Raw genomic sequence first — 20386 nt, 5'->3', positions numbered from 1 at the left:
AACAAATGTTAGTAGGGCAAAGAGTGTAATAAGTTATGTTATGATCTAGGGATATATTTTCTTATATAACCAGTTCCTGCTGGTGAGATTCAACTTACCTCCTAATACAAACGACTTGGCACATCATTTTGCTGCCTGTCACTGAAACTAACTTCTACAGTTTCGTTTTCAATTGCAAACCAAGTTAGTAAAATTTCCTCCAGACGGCATCGTCTTTGCTTTAAGATTAGCAAAGCAGACCCGGAAGACTGCTCACATTTGAGCGCCAGCCTAAAAAGGAACTGCAATTAGCTGAAATGGTCTAGAGTGCGGAGGGGAGTTGAGCTTCGGAAGGAACAGCCTCTTGTGATTGGTCTGAGGAGAATGAGCTTGTTCCGTGATTGGCCAGAGATCGGAAAGTGAAACTCGACCTATTTTCCCCTCATTGCTTTTTCTCTGGCTGTAGACAAATTTTTTTGCTCTGCTTCAGGCCGATCCTAAGTAAGAAAGAGTTGAACCTGCCCAAAGCAAACGGTTCCTGACAACTCCGAGGAGACGGTTGTGGTATCAGCTCTAACCAGGAGAGTGACAACTGTCGTGCAGCCTATTCCGCCCCACCCCTGCCTCACAACTCCACTGAAGGTGGGTACCTGGAAGGAGCTCGGACCAGACGGTTCTGGAGCCCACGGGTTGAATATATGTCTTTTCTTTACTTGGGAAACGCGGGACCAGTGTTTTCAGGGCATTCCCTAAAACAGTCTCGGAATTAGTGAGGACATTTGTGAAGGAGAGACTCTTTCAGCTCCAGCATTTCCTCCAGAGAGAAAGGATATCCTTATGATATACTGGGTGCAGGTAAATTACTATCCTCCAACTCAGCTTAAACTTTCTTGCCTATAAAATGAGGAGATTGAACTGGATGGTGTCAAAGGTCCTTTTTGCCTTTAAAGTTTTGTGATAAGACTGAGTAATTATCTACCTTGCTCTCTGACTTACAGAACACATAAAACACCTGAGGAGGGAGAATACACTAGCAAATGGGGAGAATCTCCCAGAAGGGAACGACTGAGTTGCTCCTTAATGGAAAGTGGTGCAGTAGAAAGAGTGACAGGTTTGGAGGTGGAGGAGCTGGATTCGAACTCCAGAGACGTTTCCTCTGTCACCTTGAGCAGAGTATTTGAGACAGGGGTTGTTAACTTTTTGTGTGTCATTTTTTTAATGCTCATACACTCCTCTGAATATTTTTAATAAATTTTAATGAATAAAATATATAGGATTACAAGTGAAATAAATTATACTGAAATATAGTTTATAAATATTAAAAAAAGATGGACCCTAGGTTAAGAACCCCTAAATTTTAAACTGCCTGGGGATGAGGTACATAATATAAGATCCTATTGTCCCATATTAAGCAAACAGTCATAGAATTTTATAGGCGGAAAAGACTTTACAGATAAATTTCATCCATTTTTTTTTCATTTTATAGATGAGGGAAATGAATAGGCCCATTCTATATTTAAAAAAGCAACAACAACAGCCTTACCTTCTATCTTAGAACTTATATCAACTTTTAGAATGGTACCGGCTAGGCAAAGTGACTTGCCCAGGGACACACAGCTAGGAAGTGTCTTGACAGATTTAAACTCAGGTTCTCCTGACTCCAAATCTGGCACTCTATCCACTATGCTATCTATCTGACACTAGACCAGTTATTTCTATCAGTAATCTCATTCAACCAGTTTCCTAAATTGGAAATTTTAGTATTGTCTTTGATTCTTCCCTTTTGATCATTTGTCATATCCTTCAAGTTACTAAATCCTCTTCACTGTATCTCTACATTATCTTACACATCCAATCCTCTTACTTCATTCCAATTCTACAATCTTAATGTAAGACCCTCATTACCATATTCCTTCACTTTTTAAGGTATTATTCCCTAGTCCTAACCCTAACCCTTCAGATCTTGTCTTCACCCTGCTGAACAAACTAATTGTCTTCAATATAAATGATCATACCATTTCTATGCAGAAATCTTCATTAGTTCCCTATTGTTTGACTTTAAACTTCATTATTCCTTAGTTTGATATTCAAGGCCCTCCACAATTTGATGCCCTGCCATATTTCCAGTCTTTTTTTCATATATTCACATATACTCTTTTTTTTCCCAGCCAGACTAGATTGTTTCCCAAGCAGCCCTCATATCTTTCCACAAGATTTCCCTTATGTGCAATATCTTCCCCTATTCAACTCATCTTAGTCCTCCTTTTAAAATCCAACCAAGATACTACTTCTGGAAGAATACTTCTTTCTGTCCCCTCCCCCCAACCATGCAGGATTGTACTTATCTTATAGTATAAATAAAAATTCATCTGTGCTTTTTAAAAAAATCTTGGATACCACGTATGTTTTATAGTTATATTGCTTTCACAAACTCCACTGAAATTGTAAGTCTCATGAAACCAAGGACCCTTTCTTACCTAAATTTTGTATCTTCCCAAACATCTATCCCAGTGGTCCATAAGCAATAAGCATTTAAAATATATTTTTCATTCAAATGTTGTATTAATCTCTAAAGAAAAGATTTACCCAGATGGAGTCTGGTTTGCAAATCATACATTGGTTAATTTATAGCATTTAATGTGTTTCTTTAAAAAAAAAAGTCAATTAATTTGTTTGTTTGCTGCATTAGAGTTCCCAGGTATCTCTCTCCCTCCACTCCATTTGATCCTGGTGCTCTTTTTAAGGAAGTTCATTTATGACCTATTTAATTTCTTTTCCTAAAACAGGTTTATTTAAATATTCTATTTCTTCTATTAGTCTAGGCAGTTTATATTTTTGTAAGTATTCTTCCATTTCACTTAAACTGATGAGCTTCAAATGTGCAATTGCTATTGGAATTTGCTAGAAAAATTGTATTGTACTCAGCATTTCCTCTGTGTGTGTGTATGTGTATAATTTCACAATGTTTATATTGAAAAGATCCTTGGATATTCTCATGTTTTGAGTTAAAGAAACCAAAGTCCATAGGAATTAAATGATTTACATAAAATCAGATGGAAATAGAAATGAGACTGGAAACAAGACTTACTGACTCTCATTTCAGCTCTTTTGTTTCTGATTTTTACCACACCAAATGCTATTTTGATGATAGAACAGATTACAAGTGAGCAAAAGAGGCTAAGAATTATAGTTTTTAGATTGTCTACAGAGATCACTTAGGTGCTATCTATGTAATATGTTTTTCTTAGGATATTTCTAGTGAGTGAACACACTTCTAGAACAACTGAATCATAGAAATTTTTACATTCTTACTATAAATGAAGTCAGAAGGCAAAATTGCATCTCAGTGGAAGGTTTGTCTATAGAATCTCCTTAGAGAACAAATTTTGCAGATGTTAGAGTTGGTCTTATCATGCATACAAAGGCAATAAGAAACATTTCATGAGATACTTGATGAGGGTTTTTTTTTTGCATTGTTCATGATGTTCATGATGATCATGAAAATAGTTACAGTGTATGGGGAAGTAAAACAATTCCATGAAGACCTTGATAAGACCCCTCTCCCTCCAATTAAATCAACATATACTTTACAACTAAAAAAACCTCAGTCATTTCAATGCATATATTTAGGATAGTGGAGAAAACATGGCAGAAAACATAGTTTAGGAGTAAGAAATCAAAGAGGTCAGAAACTTGTAGACAATACTGAAACTTCCTTCTATATCGTGAATGCTACCTGGGAACAGAGAAGAAAGTCACATGGCAGTGAACATGGTTAGCACCAAATAACATCATAAAAAATAAAATGGGTTATATTTTAACAGACATACAATGACTGCTTACTAACATGGTAATTATTTCTGAATGTAGTCATATTTGTTAGAACAAAGATCAAAATCAGTATGAAATTAGAATAAAAATGAGACAAATAGAACATGGAATTAAGGCAGCTCCCTTATGACCTATTTAAATAACCTCAGCATCAAAAATGGGAAACTGAGAAAAGAGCAAACATTTATATAGGCTATTACTAGTTCTTAAAGAAATATAATCAGTGTAAATCCATTACTGCTACTATAAGGAGATTAAAAGAACATAGAACTGCCTCAGCAAGCCAACATTTAATTTTGCCAAGTGAAGGGATTTGGCAGAAAAGGGAATCAATAGTTAAGAATATGCATTTACTTAGTAAAGAAAAATATAGTAGAAGATTATGAGCAATGTTGTTGCATAAGACATCAAGAAACCATAAAGGGAAGAACAAATTTAAAGGAAGTTTGGAGAGACACCCAACTAAGCAAAGTCATCCTAAAGGAATTATATGACTAAGCTGGAAGGTTAGAAAACATAAAGCTGAAAAATGGAAAAATTTTATAAAAACTTTTATAGAAAGTTCTTTCTATAATTATGGCATGGCTACTACATTTGGACTTTAAAGTCATAGTTCCCAATGTGCTACCCAGGAAAGAAGAAATGGCCCAAGAAACAATTTAAGTTAGGAAGAGTAGCTCAACTTCACCAAGTAAACAGAGAAAGCACATACCACAGACTGGAGATGAAGGCACTGAGAGACTGATTCTCAAGGCAAATGAATGGAGGGAGGATAGCAAAGGCATAGATGAAACTAATTTGATAGTAGACGGAAAAAACACGTTTACTTTCCTTTTCCTATAAATAGGAAAAAGATTTTAGATGCAAGCACTTTATCTTTCCTTTAGCAAAATAAAGTATATAAAACAAGTTTGCAATGCCATGTGTTTTGACAAATAGAGATTTTGTAAGTACTAAAACTTTTGCTGTTGAGCTCTTAATTTTTAAAATGTTTTATTAATGCATTTTGTTTATATATCCTAATCACTTTTCATTAATCTGACCACCATTTCACCTCCCCTTTCAATCCCCATAACAACAACAAAAGAAGTTTAACAAAGCTATCTGATGTAGTAACTATGATGTAGTATGTAATATTCCACACTCATAGGCTCCCACTTCTGCTGAGAGGAAGGTAGAAGGTTCTAGTGTTTGTCATAAGAAACCAATATTGATCATTCCATTTGATCTGATTTTTTCATTGTCTTTTAAAGTTGCTTTCATTTACATTACTGTTGTCATTGTGAATATGTTTTGATTAAAACTAACAGTTCATAGAAATCTTTCCATATTTCCCTAAATTCTTCATATTTACCTTGAAGTACTATTATTAATAATACTCATTCTTCTTTCTTTGTCTTTGGTACACTATGAGCTTTAATTCATTGTATATTTCTTTTTGCTCTATAGAATGTCTCAGTGGTATGAACTACAACAACTTGACTCCAAATTCCTAGAGCAAGTACATCAACTCTATGATGACAGTTTTCCTATGGAAATTAGACAATATCTGGCCCCTTGGTTGGAAAAGCAAGACTGGTAAGGAAACCTTTTGGGCATAGCAATAAATTCTGTTAGCAAGTTTTTGATGTGACAATTATTTGTTGATTTAATTAAAATTATGATGACAAAGCAATACTAACTTGCATTTGTAAAGTGTTTGAAGGCATACAAAACTTTTTCCTCATGACAACTCTCAAGTAAATAGTGCAAGATTATTAGGAAAATTTTACAGTCGAGAAAACAAAGGTTCAGTTGAAATGATTTGCCTAAGGTTAAATGGAGCTGGGACGAGAACCCTAACTTTAAGTCTTGTGCTCTTTATATCACAACACATTGCATCTCTTAAATGGATCACTCATGAATCTGGATATTGGTTGAGCACCTCAAATGTGCCCTAAGGGATACAAAGAAAAATGGTACATCCCAAGTCTCAAGGCTCTTAGAGAAAGACAATGCTGGCACACTAATCTCATTATAGATAATAATCATCATAGAAAATAGGATATTAACAATGTAACAGGAGAGATAAGAAGTACTATGGTCATTCACAGGAGGGAGAGATCACTTCCAGTTGAACAATCATGGAGATGGTCCCAGATATTACACCTCCATGGATAAGCAGGAATTACATAGATATAGCTAGGCAGAAAAGGATACCCACACAAAGAGGAAAGCAGGGGTAAAGATTTTGAGGTGGAAAAACAAATTCTATCATTAACAGTATCTTGCATTTTATAATGCTTTACACTAAGACCAACCAACTTGGATAAAGGCATCATCAAATTTGTAGGTCACACAAAGCAGGGAGGGATAACCAACAGAGTGGCTAATAGTTAGCATCCCCAAAAGATCATGTCAGGTTAGAGTATTGGATTGAATCTAATAGGATAAAATTCAGCAGTAATAAATGTAAACTCATGCACTTAAGGTCAAGAAACAAAATTTAAAAGTACAAGATGGTAAAGACATAACTAGAGAGTAATTTATCTGAAAAAGGTTTGAGGGCTTTTGGTGAATTGTGAGCTCAGCACTGGTCAACAGTATGATATAGCAGCCAAAAAGCTACTTTGGAGCATAGTGATCTTGGGCTGCATTAAGAGATACATCAATAGGTGAGAGTTCTTCTGTACTCCTCCTTAATCTGACCATATTTAGATTCTCTTATAGGTACTAGAGATTAGGAATAATATTGATTAATTAGAGAGGATCCAGAGAAAGGCAATGAGGATGAGGATGGAGAGCTTTGATTCCATGTCATATTAGGATTAATTGAAATAACTGGAGATGTTTAGCCTGGAGGAGAGCCATGATGATTGTCAAAAGAAAGAAGAACTGTTCTATTTGGTCCCAGTAGCAGAACCAAAATCAAATGGTGAAAGATGCAAGAGGCAAATTTAGACTTGATGTGAGGGAAAACATCCTAACATTTATAGTTGTTCCAATGTAGAAGCGACTGCCTTATAAGAGGTATTGACTCCCTCTCATTGGAGGTATTCAGGAAAAGGCTGAATGACACCTTGCCAAGTTTTTTATAATGGGCATTCCTTCTGCATACAGGTTGAACTTATTTATTTCTAAACTGTGTCATTCTGTGATCTGTGAAGGAAGCAAGAGTATTTGTCATTGTAGTAAATGGCACCTGAGTACAAAAGAGGCTTAAATGTTTTAGATATTAAACTCTTTTTTTGCTTTTCCAAATTTTATTATTTTTCCCCCCCTAAATTCATTAAATTAAGACTTAAAACAATGAAGGATTTTATGTATCTTCAAGTCAAAATTCAAGTCAAAGTGTTGGACAATTAAAAGAAAAACAAAAGCTATATTAGAATAAACATTTTTGGATAATCAATTTATTGAATTGGCTATCTTTTGTTTTAAAGAAAGGTATTTTTAACATCAGAATCATTTCCTAATTACCCACTTCCAGAATTTCTCATTTTATCAAAGGACAGTTAAGCAAAACAAACTGACCCAATGATCATTTCTGACAATATAAGCTTCACTTTACTATTGTCTGTATAAATGTTCAGCCTCTCTTTTACTTAAAAGAAGAAAGTATATTTCATCATGATTCCTATGAAATCAAACTTCATTATTGCACTGATATGAATTTTCTTGACTTTTTAGTGATTTCCCTTTGCATTCTTTGCATTCATTGGATATTTTGTTCTCTTGGTTCTACTCACTTAGTTCTTCATCAGTTTAAACAAATCTTCCAGATATCTCTCATTGTTAGCTTTTAGAGTATCTGAATACAAACTTTTCTTTTGTGAAACAAAGGTAGTGAAGTTGAAAGTTATATGTTTTTTTTTTTTTAAATCATGTTAGGTACCATGATAGAGATCATTCTCCAAGACAAGAAGACATGGGTTTAAGTCCTTTCTAGCATTCCAACTGTGTAACTCTGGGCATAGTTAACCTCTCATTGATCTGAGAATACTCTCTGACTTTAAGTTACAAAGAAGGTGCCAGCCTGAGTTATTAGAGGGGATTCTCTCATCTAGGATTTCTCTATATCAATGAAATCACACATTTAGTCCTAGTCCTTTCCCATATGGAATCAGATTTCAATCTAGTCCAGCCCTTTCATTTACAGATGAAGAAAGTGAGTCCAAAAGAGGTTAAGTGACCAGCCCAAGGCCACCTACTGCAGTAAGTGATAGAGTTGGAAACTGAACCCAGGTCCTCTGATTCCAATCCAGCATCGTTTTCAAAGGATCTTCCATATATACTATTTTAGTAATATCTGAAATTAATAACTATCTGTTTTGAATCTCCCAGGGACCATGCTGCCATTGATGTCTCCTTTGCCACAGTATGTTTTCATGAGCTTCTCTCTCAGTTGGATGATCAATATAGCCGCTTCTCTCTGGAGAATAATTTTTTGTTACAACACAATATAAGGAAAAGCAAACGTAATCTTCAGGTATGTTGCAATCTTTGGTGGAAATGTTGCCATATTGTCATCTGAAAGTTCACAATGGTTTTGTGGAAGCAACTTACCGATAGCTTTCATTTTAAATATATACATTATATAGATCGTATGTAATATATATTTAATAAATGAATTATATAAAATTTTATATTTTATACTATGAGTAAAGTGAAGCAATAATTCATTTTGTAAAAACTGAAGCATCACACATAATGTAAACCATGTATTAAATATCATCACCTCTATGAAACACAGTGTAGTGCAATAAAAGTAATGCTGGATTTGGAGTCAAGAAACATTGAGGTTCAAATCTTAGCTCAAACCCATGTACCCTTAGCTAAGTCATTTTATCTATCCTGGCTTCAGTTTCCTGATTTGGAAAAAAAAAAAAAGGAGGAGTTGGACTAAGATGGCACAATAGATAGAGCATTGATATTAGAATCTAGAAGACAGCTTTCTTTTCTCAGATGCTTTATTTGCTGGGTGACCCTGGACAAGTCACTTAACTTCAGTTCCTCATGTGTACAATGGGCTGGAGAAAGAAATTGCAGACCACTCTAGTACCTTTGACAAGGAAACCCCAAATAGGGTTGTGAAGGGTCAGACAACTGAAACAACTGAACAAAGCCTTCTTAAGCTCTAAATCAATGATAATACTATGAAATACTATACAAATTTACAGAAATGGTTTAGGAAAACTAGGTTTCAGGAACGGAAGGTGTAGGGTTATAGAAACACAGACTTTTTAGATATGTAAGGTATAGGGATCATTTAGTCCTACTTCCTTAGTTTTCAGACCAAAAAGACAGTGACTTAGCCAAGGCCATGCAATAGCTGGTGGCCAAGCCAGGAACAGGGTACAATCACTAGCTCTCAGGCCAGTGTTTTTCTCATTAGCTTATTAGCTCCTTAAGGACAAGGAAATGGAGGCAAATGAGGTTAAGTGACTTGCTCAGGGTCACAGAGCTATTAAATATTTAAGGCCAAATTTCAATTCAGGAAGATGAGTCTTCCTGACTCTAGGCCTTGCACTCGATCCACTATGCCACCTAGCACTTAATAAATGTCTATTGACTCCCTGCACAAAGGAAATTCTTAGAGTTTGGGAGGAAATAAAAGATGTGATGGCTATAGGAAGATCTTAAAGTGGTATAAGGCCCTGAAAAAGTTGACAAAAGTACTTCAAGCACTACAACACAGAATGCCCTGGACTTGACTGTCACTGGCCTGTGGGATTTAGAATTGAAAATGACCTTAGAGACCATCTTTTCCATTCTCCTTACTTTACAGATGAAGAAACTGAATACTAGAGAATTTGAACCCCATTCCTAGTAAGTCTGTTTACTAATGGGTAGATGCCAGAAGCAAATTTAAACTTGATACAAAGGAAAAAATTCTTCTAATTAAAGCTTTCTCAGAGTAGAACAGTCTATCTTAGCTTATAGTGGGTTCAGTCTTGTTGGGGACCTTCAAGCAAAGGCTGGTTGACCCTTGTAGGATGTTTATAATAGAGATTTTGGTAGAGAGAGGGAAGGGCAGAAATTGTTTTAGATGGCTGCTGAGGATAATTCCAACTCAAATTCTGTTATCTTAGTATGTTTTATACTGTACTACACTACCTCTCATTTTAATTTTTGGACAAAACTTTTCAACTTAGTAGTTTGGGGTATATAAGTTATACCCAAGAAGAGCAGTATTTTCTTTGTAATGGTGACTGGCATAATATTTGCACACAAAATAAAGGGGTGGTAAATAATAGATCAAGAAGATCAAATGATATATGAAAATATTTTGAGTATTATTAGCCAAGAAGAATAGAAATTACCTGTTTTAATAAGGAAAGGTAAAGAAGTGTTTTGCTCTAATTAATGAAAGTGAACCAACATACATGACTAAATTATAGCTAATATAAGTGTGTGAATATAATTATGTGAATCTTAAAATTTCTCAGACTTGTGAATGTTAAAAATGCTCAGACTCTACCTTAGAACATTTGGTTAAGACCATTCCCCATTTTAAACAATGAAGGTACTTGATCAGGAATGTGAGAACTCTAACTCTACTCCACCCATACTTAAGCATACTTTAGGGGAAGATAAAGTTGTAAACTCCTTACTGAACAATGAAAAGTACTTAACCCATACTTAAAGTAAAAGCTAAAACCCTTACGCTGGGTCTATTTTTAGATCTAATACAAAAAGGGGATAAGTACCTATAAAGGTCAAATTAATCACTAAAAGGTCAGGCAACTTGCAAACTTGCAAGGGACAAGCTTAACAAAAGAGGTGTGAGGTTTTAATCTACTCAGGTGTGAATTACTCAAAAGTTTAGTCTACTCAGGTGTGAATTAAGAATGGTCAGTCCTGTGAAAATGTCTACTGTGATTGGTAGATGTGAAAACTTAGGGGAGGTGACATAAGAGAAATTTCTCTTTAAAAGGAGGTCAGAAAGGCCTCTGAAGGAGCTCAGCTTGCCAAAGCTGAATTGGAGGTCAGGAGTCAGAGGAGGCTGCTGGGTCTCTCTCTCTGTCTCTCTGTGGCTGAACTTAGTTCAGCTTCCTGAACTAAACTGGAGGGTCTCTCTGAACACTAGAGTTTTGCTTGGAAAAGATCTTGTGGTGAGTGGATTAAAGACTGACTGGTCTCTCTTAAGGCTTAGGCCTAGGCCTTGTTGGCCTAGGCCATTCATACTGTATTTCTCTCTCTCTCTCTCTCCTTTTTCTTAATTCCTTTATTTGTATTAATTAAAATCTCCATAAAACCCAGCTGACTTGGGTATATTTCATATTTGGGAATTTTCCCCATGGCAACCACTTTATTTTGATATAAAATCAAGCAACTAAAAATTATCTTTACAGTTTTGGTAATTCAAAGTCTTGAAACCATATTTTAGCGGTCACAATTTAAGGCAACCATTCTTTTGTCTGTAACAGTTATAAGTGAATACAAATGCATCTTGGGAATAGAACATACTTTCCAAATTCCAGTGATAATTGATTTTAATTCTTAATTTTGCTTTTCATGTCATGCACCTAGGATAATTTTCAGGAAGATCCAATACAAATGTCTATGATCATCTCTAATTGTCTGAAGGAAGAAAGGAAGATCCTGGCAGCTGCCCAGCAATTTGACCAGGTACTTTTTAGCCTACTGTCTAAAGTGTCTATAAGTGAATGAGAGAGCTCTAAAAATTGTAAGCAGACTAAATGACATCTCTTTGGTCCAAATTCCTAGTAACTTATCTAATGAGTAAATTAGCTTATTCTGGCATTACTTGTTGAAAAAGCCATACTGGCTCTTGGTACACATTCCTTTTTTTTTCTAGATGTTCACTTCTAGAGTTTAGCCAAAAATTGGAGTTAAACTCTGTGATCTATAATTTGAAGATTCCTTTCTCTTTTTTTTTTTGAAGTAAGGACAACTTTTATCCATGTCTAATCCTGCCTTGTTTTTCCCTTCACAGTCTTTCAGAGATAATTAACAGTAGCTAAGCAGTCATATCTATTAGGTCTTCCCAAAAGGTGGAATATTTTTAGGGCCAGTGACTTGAAATCACCAAGTGCAATGAGTTATGCTCTTATTTTTTTTTCTCTATTTATCTTAGATTTCAGTTCCTAATTAACCAGTTTTGTCCAATCCTTTCCATTCCAAAAAATCATCTTTCTATCATGGAAGTCAGATACAAAATAAAGTGAGCACCACATCCTTCTCTGCATTATTAATTATCATTGCTCCACTAGCCTTTCTTTGTAAATCTTCTTTCTCAATATAGCCAAAAATCTCAACTTTTTGTTAGCCTTAGCTTTCTTTTCCAGCCTCAATTCATTCTGCACTTTTCTGTTCCTGACAATGTTCCTACCAGGCTGTACCACACTTTGGTATTCATTCTCTCTAACCTGCCCTTGCTTTCATTTTCTATATGTTCCTTTTTAAAATCCAAGTTGATTGGTTTGAGTTCCCTGTGCAGATATATACAGCTCTTTAGTCTGCTCTCTTTTTTTTCCCTCTTTTGAATTATTCATATTTGTACTTGAAGAATAGTGTTAAGAACTGCTCATCCTTTCTAGGTGACTTCATTTGTAAAATTTTAGACTATTGACATCCTTCCTATGCTTTCTTTACAACCATTGGATTCTACACTCTGAATATCAAGGATGCGTGTCAGACTCATCCAGACTTTCTTCTTCTTCAGTATCAAGGTTTCTAAGAAGTAGCCACTTCCTTGTAAAGTTCTCAACATTTACATATCAGCAACTACTTCCTCTTTATTGCCTTCTAGAGAGTGCCGACAGATGTTCTATCAATTGAACTACCCTCACTATGTAATTCCTTTATGCCATACTTGTAAAACATTTCTCAAGTTTCTTATCCATTTCCTCTTTCTTTTTCATACTCTGATGACAATACTGCTTCTGCTACCTTCACTGATCTTTACACAAGTATTCTCTATCATGCTCTCTTTCTTTGGTTCCCATATTTTCTTGAATTCTCCTCCACTACTACCTCAGAGAGAGGAATGAGGAAAGGGTCCATATGTGTAAAATTATAGCAGCTCTAGCAGCTTTTTTTTTTAAACCCTTACCTTCCATCTTGGAGTCAATACTGTGTATTAGCTCCAAGGCAGAAGAGTGGTAAGGGCTAGGCAATGGGAGTTAAGTGACTTGCCCAGGGTCACACAGCTGGGAAGTGTCTGAGGCCAGATTTGAACCCAGGACCTCCCATCTCTAGGCCTGGCTCTCAATCCACTGAGCTACCCAGCTGCCCCCAGCAGCTCTTTTTTTCATTATAGCAAAGAACTAGAAACTGAGGTGGTAGTACTCACCAAATAGGGTACAGCTAAACAAATCATGGTATGTGTATGTGATGGAATATTATTTAGCCATAAGAAATTATAAAAGGGGAGATTTTAAGAGAAACATGGGAAGACTATATGAAGTGATGAATAATGGAGTGAGTAGAAACAGCAATTAAATGATAATAATATTGTAAAGAAAAAAATCCTTTGGTAGACTTAAGAATTCTGATTAGTGAAATAAAACATAATCATCAAAAGCATTTCATAAATTCTGCTTGTATCATTTAGTGCACTACATCAGACAAATAACTGAGTATAATCCTACAGAATCTCAGACTTGGGAAAGACCTTAAAGGACATCTGAATTTGAACAATAATATACTCTATTACATTCTTGACAAATAGCCATCCAATACCAATTTAAAGACATCTAGGAAGTGTGATCTCATTTACTAAGCAGCACATTCACTTTTGGAAAACTAACTTTTTGTGAGATTTTTCTTATTTCAAGTCAAAAGCTGCCTTTGCCACTCTTAAAAATCTTTTCTAGAGTCAAGAAGAATATACCTATTCTCTCTTCCAAAAGACATTCCTCAAGTCATTGAGAATAGTTATTGTGTTCCCCCTTAAGTGTTTTTTTCTCCAGTCTAAATAACTTTAATTTCTTCAATCTATAATCAGATGGCAGGATCTTGTGGCCCCTTCACTCTCTTGGTCTTCCTCCTTTGGAAAGCATTCCTAATAGCTAGGTAGTCACAGGTTAAAAAAATGACAATGGAAATGCATATGAGATAACATATCAAAATGGATACTATCATTATTAAGTACCAGAAGCTCAGAAAAATAAACAGGATAGGCTCAGACATCTCTGAACTTATTAATGAATTTGTGAAGGGATCAGTGAATGAAAGCCTTATGTACACATGAAAATTCTTATGTGCATAGCTTAATAGAGTAAAAAATCATGGTTATATTTGCATATGTTTTGCTTTCTTTTAGGATTTAGAATGAAGCTTGGTCTAGAGTTATAATTAGCGTCATTATGATTCCTATAAGACATGTGCTAGAGGTCCTTCCTTGTTGATATCATACTTACGGGAAGGTCTAGGGTAGAACTCAGATATCAAGATGTGAATGTAATTTTTGGAACATTTCTCAGACCTCAATTTGGGATGGATAGCAGCATACATCTGGGAAAATTCGATTGACCATGTCTTACTTTACGGCAGGCTCATATGGGGAATATTCAGAATGCTGTGATGCCTGGCAAACAGAAAGAGATTGGACTGCAAGTCAAAAATGTGAAAGATAGAGTTATGGTGAGTATAAAGTTACTATCTACCCTTTACTGATGATTGTTTTGTTTGATGTTTTTGGTGAGAGGAGAGGATCAATTCAGAGATGTAACTTTATTAATATAGGGAACACCTGCTATAAAAGCAGTTCAGTAACTACTCCAAAACTTCCAGTTGCAGAAAGTTACTTAAGTAACTTGCTAGGTATCAGGCAGATTGGAGCAGAGCCAATAGAACCTCAATCTCCTTCACATAGAGATTGGTTCTATTTCTACTATACTATTTGCCATGTAAGAGGAAAAGAGGTTTTAAATATTTTTAGGTCAACCTCAGGAGTTTTGATTGAGACTTTTAAATTGTGGGGTTTTTTTAAATGAAAAAGGAATATCACCGTGAACCCTTGATAAGTATATCACCCTTTAGCTCTCTGAACCAGATGGGATAAGAGTGCTTCTACTACTCAGTTCAGGGAAAGCTCTTTATCACCTTTGTTGTTGTTCAGTCATGTCTGGCTCTTCATGGAGCTAGTATGAGATTTTCTTGGGAAAGATACTGGAGTGGTTTGCCATTTCCTTCGTTAGTGGATTAAAACCAATAGAAGTGAGCCACCTAGCTGCCTCCTTAGAAACCTTTTTTTGCACTAGATCAAGGTGAATTATTACTGTGAGGTAAAATTGGTTTTCCTGTTGTTCCCTCACTCTCTGTAAATGTGCTTAAAATTGCCACTTGAATCACTTATTTGCCTCTGTGATCTAGGTCCAATATTAAATAAAAAAATGTCCCCCTTCTTGCAGTCCCCATTGTGGTAGGTTTTGACTCTGTAATTCAAAACTTTTGCTAAGGTTCCTGGGGGGCCAAGGTGATTTAGCTGTCAGTTATCCATTCCCTGAAGCGATTTGGGCTGGATGAAATTGAGGAATGCTGATAGAATCACCATCACAGTCTCTTCTTGGGCTCAGGCACACACAGAAGATTTTCTTTCTTGTTTCACAGTATTATGTCTCCTTCCAGATTTTGGTAGTTGACTTTAAACTCTAGACACTCAAAGAATAATATGACTATTGAGGAAGCATAGCCTCTCTGTCTAGGAACCAATGATAGCCATTTGTGCAGTGTATTGCTGTAGAAAATCATTGTACGTCTTTAGGGTGTCAGTTTGTTGATCTGAAATAGTAAAGTAATAGAATATATAAGCTCTAGAGTCCTTTCTAGCTCAAAATCTGTACTACCAGGACCCTTTGGAACGTGACTGGTGGTGGGGTATATATGTTGTCTTTTGCAAAGCATGAAGAAATCATTTGTGTACCTGGTTTTCTTGCTATACCTATTTAACTTGGGAAATCAAATCTCACTATCTAAGCAACATTTTCTAACCCATTTCTGGAAACAGACTGTGAAGAACTAAAGTTTATGGAACAAGAGAACAATGCTAGAGGCTTGATCTGTTCTCTTTATTGTGAAATTAAAATGTTTTTGCATTTGAAAAATAATGTTAATATAAGTATTAAGAGTCATATGCTATATTTTAATATTATTTCCAAAGTCAATGCATCTTTCAGAAATGAGAATTGTTCCATTAGAAAAACATATTACTATAATCAGAACAATTTTGCATTTATGTTTTCTGACTGCCTTATTGGATTCCAGAAGAAAGATGTTGTTTGTGAACTTTGTTTCCCGTACCAGATTAAATAAACGTTATATCCTAATTTGTAGGACATAGAACAAGAGATAAAGGTGCTAGAAGATTTACAAGATGAACGTGATTTTAAAATCAAAACCCTTAGTAATAGAGGTAAGAGTTACCAATTTAGAATGATTTGTTCAATTTGAAATTGCCTTAGACACAATCAAGCTTAGAAATGCTTTTTTCGAATGCATTTATTATTTTACTTTAGAGTTCATATTTTCACTGAATTCTTTTCTCTGGAAGAACAAAGGACTTTATAAATATGACTACTCCCTGTGTATACTTTATAAACATCTTTGCCTTATCTTTTGGGGGCTTCTTCACTTTGACACAAACTGATAGCAAATGAAAAAAACTCAAATATGTGGACTTTGTTGAATAATATGCCAAATATTTTTGTACCTTTAGGAACAAATTATTTGTGAAAGGATAGAGGCTAAAGCTCTACCCCATGTTTGATTTGGGGTAAAATGACACTGCAAATAGTAATTGATTAGATTCACTAAGTCAACATTTCAGACTTAGGAGGGACCTGAGTCCAATGATCAAGAATCTTTTCTGCTATGTTTCTGGCAAGTGGTCATTCAAGTCATTATTTGGTCTTGATTTATGTAGACTATCAGAATAGCATATCAAAGGAATTACTTTGAAAATAAATATATTTGGCTATGAAAGCAAAAGTCCCATTTTTATACTATTAAAATATTCTTGTCCAGCTTTTAAATGGAAGACTAATTTTTGAAAGTCTTGGATTGGAGAGCAATTTAGTCTTCTTCTTTACTTTTATTATATTTTCACCATTTGAATTACTAAATATTGCCAATAATTATACTTCTACTAACTTAATGAAAAACATTATTGCATGCTTATAATTACCTACGTAATTTTCTTCTGTAGAGCATGATCACTTTGGTACAGCAACAAATGAACATAAGCAGGAAAAGATGTTAATCCAAAAGATGTACTTAATGCTGGATCAGAAAAGAAAGGTAATTTTTCATGTTTATGAGGCAAATTTTGTTTTAAAATCCTGCATATGAATAATAGATGCTTTGAGACTAGAACAAAGGAAAAATATTTTTGTAGGCAATTAATTTAGATAACTTTTTGAGGCTAGAGGAATGTCTAAAAAGCTTAGGAAATGAAAATAGCACTTAAATTTTTTATTATTTTGTTTTTTGAATTATTAAGCATTTTTCTCCCTCTAGCCCTCTACCACCAACAAAGAAGGAAGGGAGGGAGGGAGGAAGAGAGAAAAAGGAGTCAGGGAGAGAATTTGGGAGGGAGGGAGGGAAAGACAGAGAGGAAGAAAGAGAGAAAGGAAGATTCAAGAAAATAGGTAGGGAGGAGGGAAGGAAGGAGGGAAAAAGGAAGGAAAAGAGGAATGAAGGGAAGAAATTTTCTGTATTGGTCACATACAAAACCATTATTCTGCATTATAAAAATGTATTCTGCATATATTACTGTTGTGAGTTGGGCAGTGTTCTCTTTTATCAGTCCTCTGAAATCATGGTTTACCATTCAGGTGATCAGAGTTGTTAAGTCTCTCAAAATTGTTCATATTTATACTATTGATATTATAGTAAAGGTTGTTCTTCTGGCTCTGCCCTTTTCACTCAATCATTTGTTCACATAAACCTTCCCATGTCTCTTTGAAACCATCTTTTTGTTACTCATTTTTTACAGCCCAAAAGGATTACATAAAATTTATGTATCACAGTTGTTCAAACAAAAAATTCTACATCGTGTGAGGAAAAAACAAAATAATAAAGAACAATTAATTGATTTTATTTACATGTATCTTGCTCATTAGGAAGTTGTGCAGAAAATAATAGAACTCTTGAATGCGACAGAACTTATCCAGAATGTTTTGCTTAATGAAGAACTGGTGGAATGGAAGCAAAGACAGCAGAGTGCATGTATTGGAGGACCTCCCAATGCTTGCTTGGATCAGTTACAGAACTGGTAAGATCTAGAACTTCACCTCTCTGGCATGCAGAGTTCTCATTTAATATTTGAATCATCTTTATGGACTCTATAGAACTTTTAGTTTAGAGTTCCCACCTGCCCATATAACTGTTTATTTCTTGAAAATATTCACATTTAAAATCATTTTCTGTTTGCTTTGGAAACTCATAGTGAAATTTTATTGGCAACTTTCATACTTGGTATCTTTGCTTTTTCCTCACATTTAAGTCTAGGGTACCCCACTTCAGAGCATTTGGCAAGATACATCAAGAAGTTCTGGTAAAGTAGCAATGAGAGGGACACATTAGGAAAATGCATTTTCCTTCATTCTAGCCTCCAAAAGTCATTCACTCATATTTCTGTATTAAAATAAACACATTATTCTAAAACCTTGAGGTTATCTTTCCCTTAAGGTTTAGCGCACACACACACACACACACACACACACACACACACATAAAACACACCAGGTGGCAGAGTCAAAGTCCAAAAAGGTCTAGAATTTTGAGTCAAGTCTACAAGATGGAATTTAATAAAGATAAATGTCAAATCTTATACCTTGATTCAAATCAGTTTTATAAATGTAAGCTGGTAGGATTGTATATAGACAGCAATTTGTAAAAAAAAAAAAGACCTACAGGAGTTAGTTGTATATAAGCCCACTGTAAGTCAGCAGTGTCAACAATATGATATATAGAAGCCCAAAATGCTAATGTAGATTTAGGCTACACAAAAAGAATTATCTAGGAGTAGGAAGGTGATAATCATACTTTACTCTGTCCTGGTTAAACCCTATCTTTAGTATAATGTTCAGTTCTAGGTGCTATATTTTAGGAAATTTATTGTTAAACTCCACACCTTCTAGAGCAGGGGTCCCCAAACTATGGCCCGTGGGCCACATGTGGCCCCCATGCAGCCCCCTGAGGCCATTTATCCTGCCCCCAATGCACTTCCAGAAGGGGCACCTCTTTCATTGGTGGTCAGTGAATGTGGCAGCGCCACAAAGCGCGATGTTGTTCATGTATAGTACTACTTCCGGTGACATAATCCTTTGCGTTGCTCCTTGTTCTGAGAGTAACTGAATGAGAACGAGGCACTGTGCAAAGGATTATGTAGCTGCACAATGAAAGATGTCAGCATGGTGAGCGGCGATGTGGGGGAGGGGATTCCGCACTTTGTGTACTGCTGCCTGGTATAGTGGTGGCAGTGATGAGTCTGTGCAAGGTGTGACCGGCCCATCACAACTAGCACTGCAGCCTCTGCTATCCCAGACAGCGGTGTACAGATTTGTTCCTAGTTTTTTTAATAGTTCGGCCCTCCAACGGTCTGAGGGACAGTTAACTGGTCCCCTGTGTAAAAAGTTTGGGGTAGGTAAACATGTAAGCAGCCAAAACATTTCCAAATTCTTCTTTGGGAATTTTTTTCTTGCTTCCAATTATTTTTTAAGCTTCATTTGTAGGTTTTGAAAATTGTCTCAGAGAGATAGACACCATTATCATCCCTGTTTTACAAATAAGGAAACTGAAGCATACAGAAATTAAATTACTTGTCCAGGGTCACACAACTAGTACATGTCAAAGGAGGGATTTGAACCCAATTCTGCCCGACTTAAGGGATTTTCTAGTCTAGTTCCTTGCTCTCATTATTCTTACTATCATTTTCATTTTCAGAGTGCCTGGCATATAGTAAACACTTAGGAAATGTTCTATCCATCCATCCATCCATCCATCCATCATCTACCTAACTATATATCTATATATCCCTATCTATGTTTCTATCTATGTATGTATATTCGTATGTATGTATGTATGTATCTACCTCCCTATCTCTCTACCTTCTTAACTGTCATCTAATCAATAAAGCATCTTAGTGGTACAAAGGAGAGAGTATGAAACTTAAATCCAGGAAGACTTGAGTTTGAATCCTTACAAGCTCTGCGACCCTGGGCAAATCATTTAACCCTTTTTTCTTTGGCTGCTTCTCTAAAAAGAGGATAATTGTGGCACCTACCTTACAGAGTTGCTGTGAGGATCAATAATCCAACATTTATAAACTATTCTGTAAACCTTCAAGCATTCTACAAATTCTCACTTTTAATAAAGCAACCAGTGCTCAAAAAAGTTAAGCGATTTGTCCAGGGTCATTCATGGGTTGTCGATTTGGAACTGGAAGGGATCTTAAAGGTATTTAGCATACATCCCCTTCCTTTTACAGAGGAGGAAGTGGAGAACCAGAGAATTCAAATGACTTGAGGTCATAAAAGCATAGAATCAGCTTTGGAAGGGATTTCAGGGGCTATTTAGTTCCAACCTTGAGAAAATCAATATAGATAAAGTGACTTGCCCAAGGTCA

At 35.6% G+C, this 20386-nt stretch overlaps 1 protein-coding gene across 1 annotated transcript in view; it reads left to right on the top strand.

Moving 5' to 3' along the window:
• Positions 1–376: 376 nt before the first annotated feature.
• STAT1 (signal transducer and activator of transcription 1) overlaps positions 377–20386 on the top strand; it is a 56063-nt gene continuing 36053 nt past the window's right edge. Inside the window, exons 1-8 of the mRNA XM_007494532.3 lie at positions 377–621; positions 5260–5388; positions 8134–8278; positions 11323–11421; positions 14311–14400; positions 16093–16171; positions 16964–17055; positions 17880–18031. Coding sequence (XP_007494594.1) covers positions 5261–5388; positions 8134–8278; positions 11323–11421; positions 14311–14400; positions 16093–16171; positions 16964–17055; positions 17880–18031 — 785 coding nt within the window. The 5' untranslated portion in view covers positions 377–621; position 5260. The remainder of the gene's footprint in view (positions 622–5259; positions 5389–8133; positions 8279–11322; positions 11422–14310; positions 14401–16092; positions 16172–16963; positions 17056–17879; positions 18032–20386) is intronic.

Source organism: Monodelphis domestica, chromosome 4 (assembly GCF_027887165.1).
Source record: "Monodelphis domestica isolate mMonDom1 chromosome 4, mMonDom1.pri, whole genome shotgun sequence".
In the NCBI taxonomy this organism is placed as follows: Eukaryota; Metazoa; Chordata; class Mammalia; order Didelphimorphia; family Didelphidae; genus Monodelphis; species Monodelphis domestica.
This window is presented reverse-complemented; position numbering and strand designations above follow the sequence as displayed.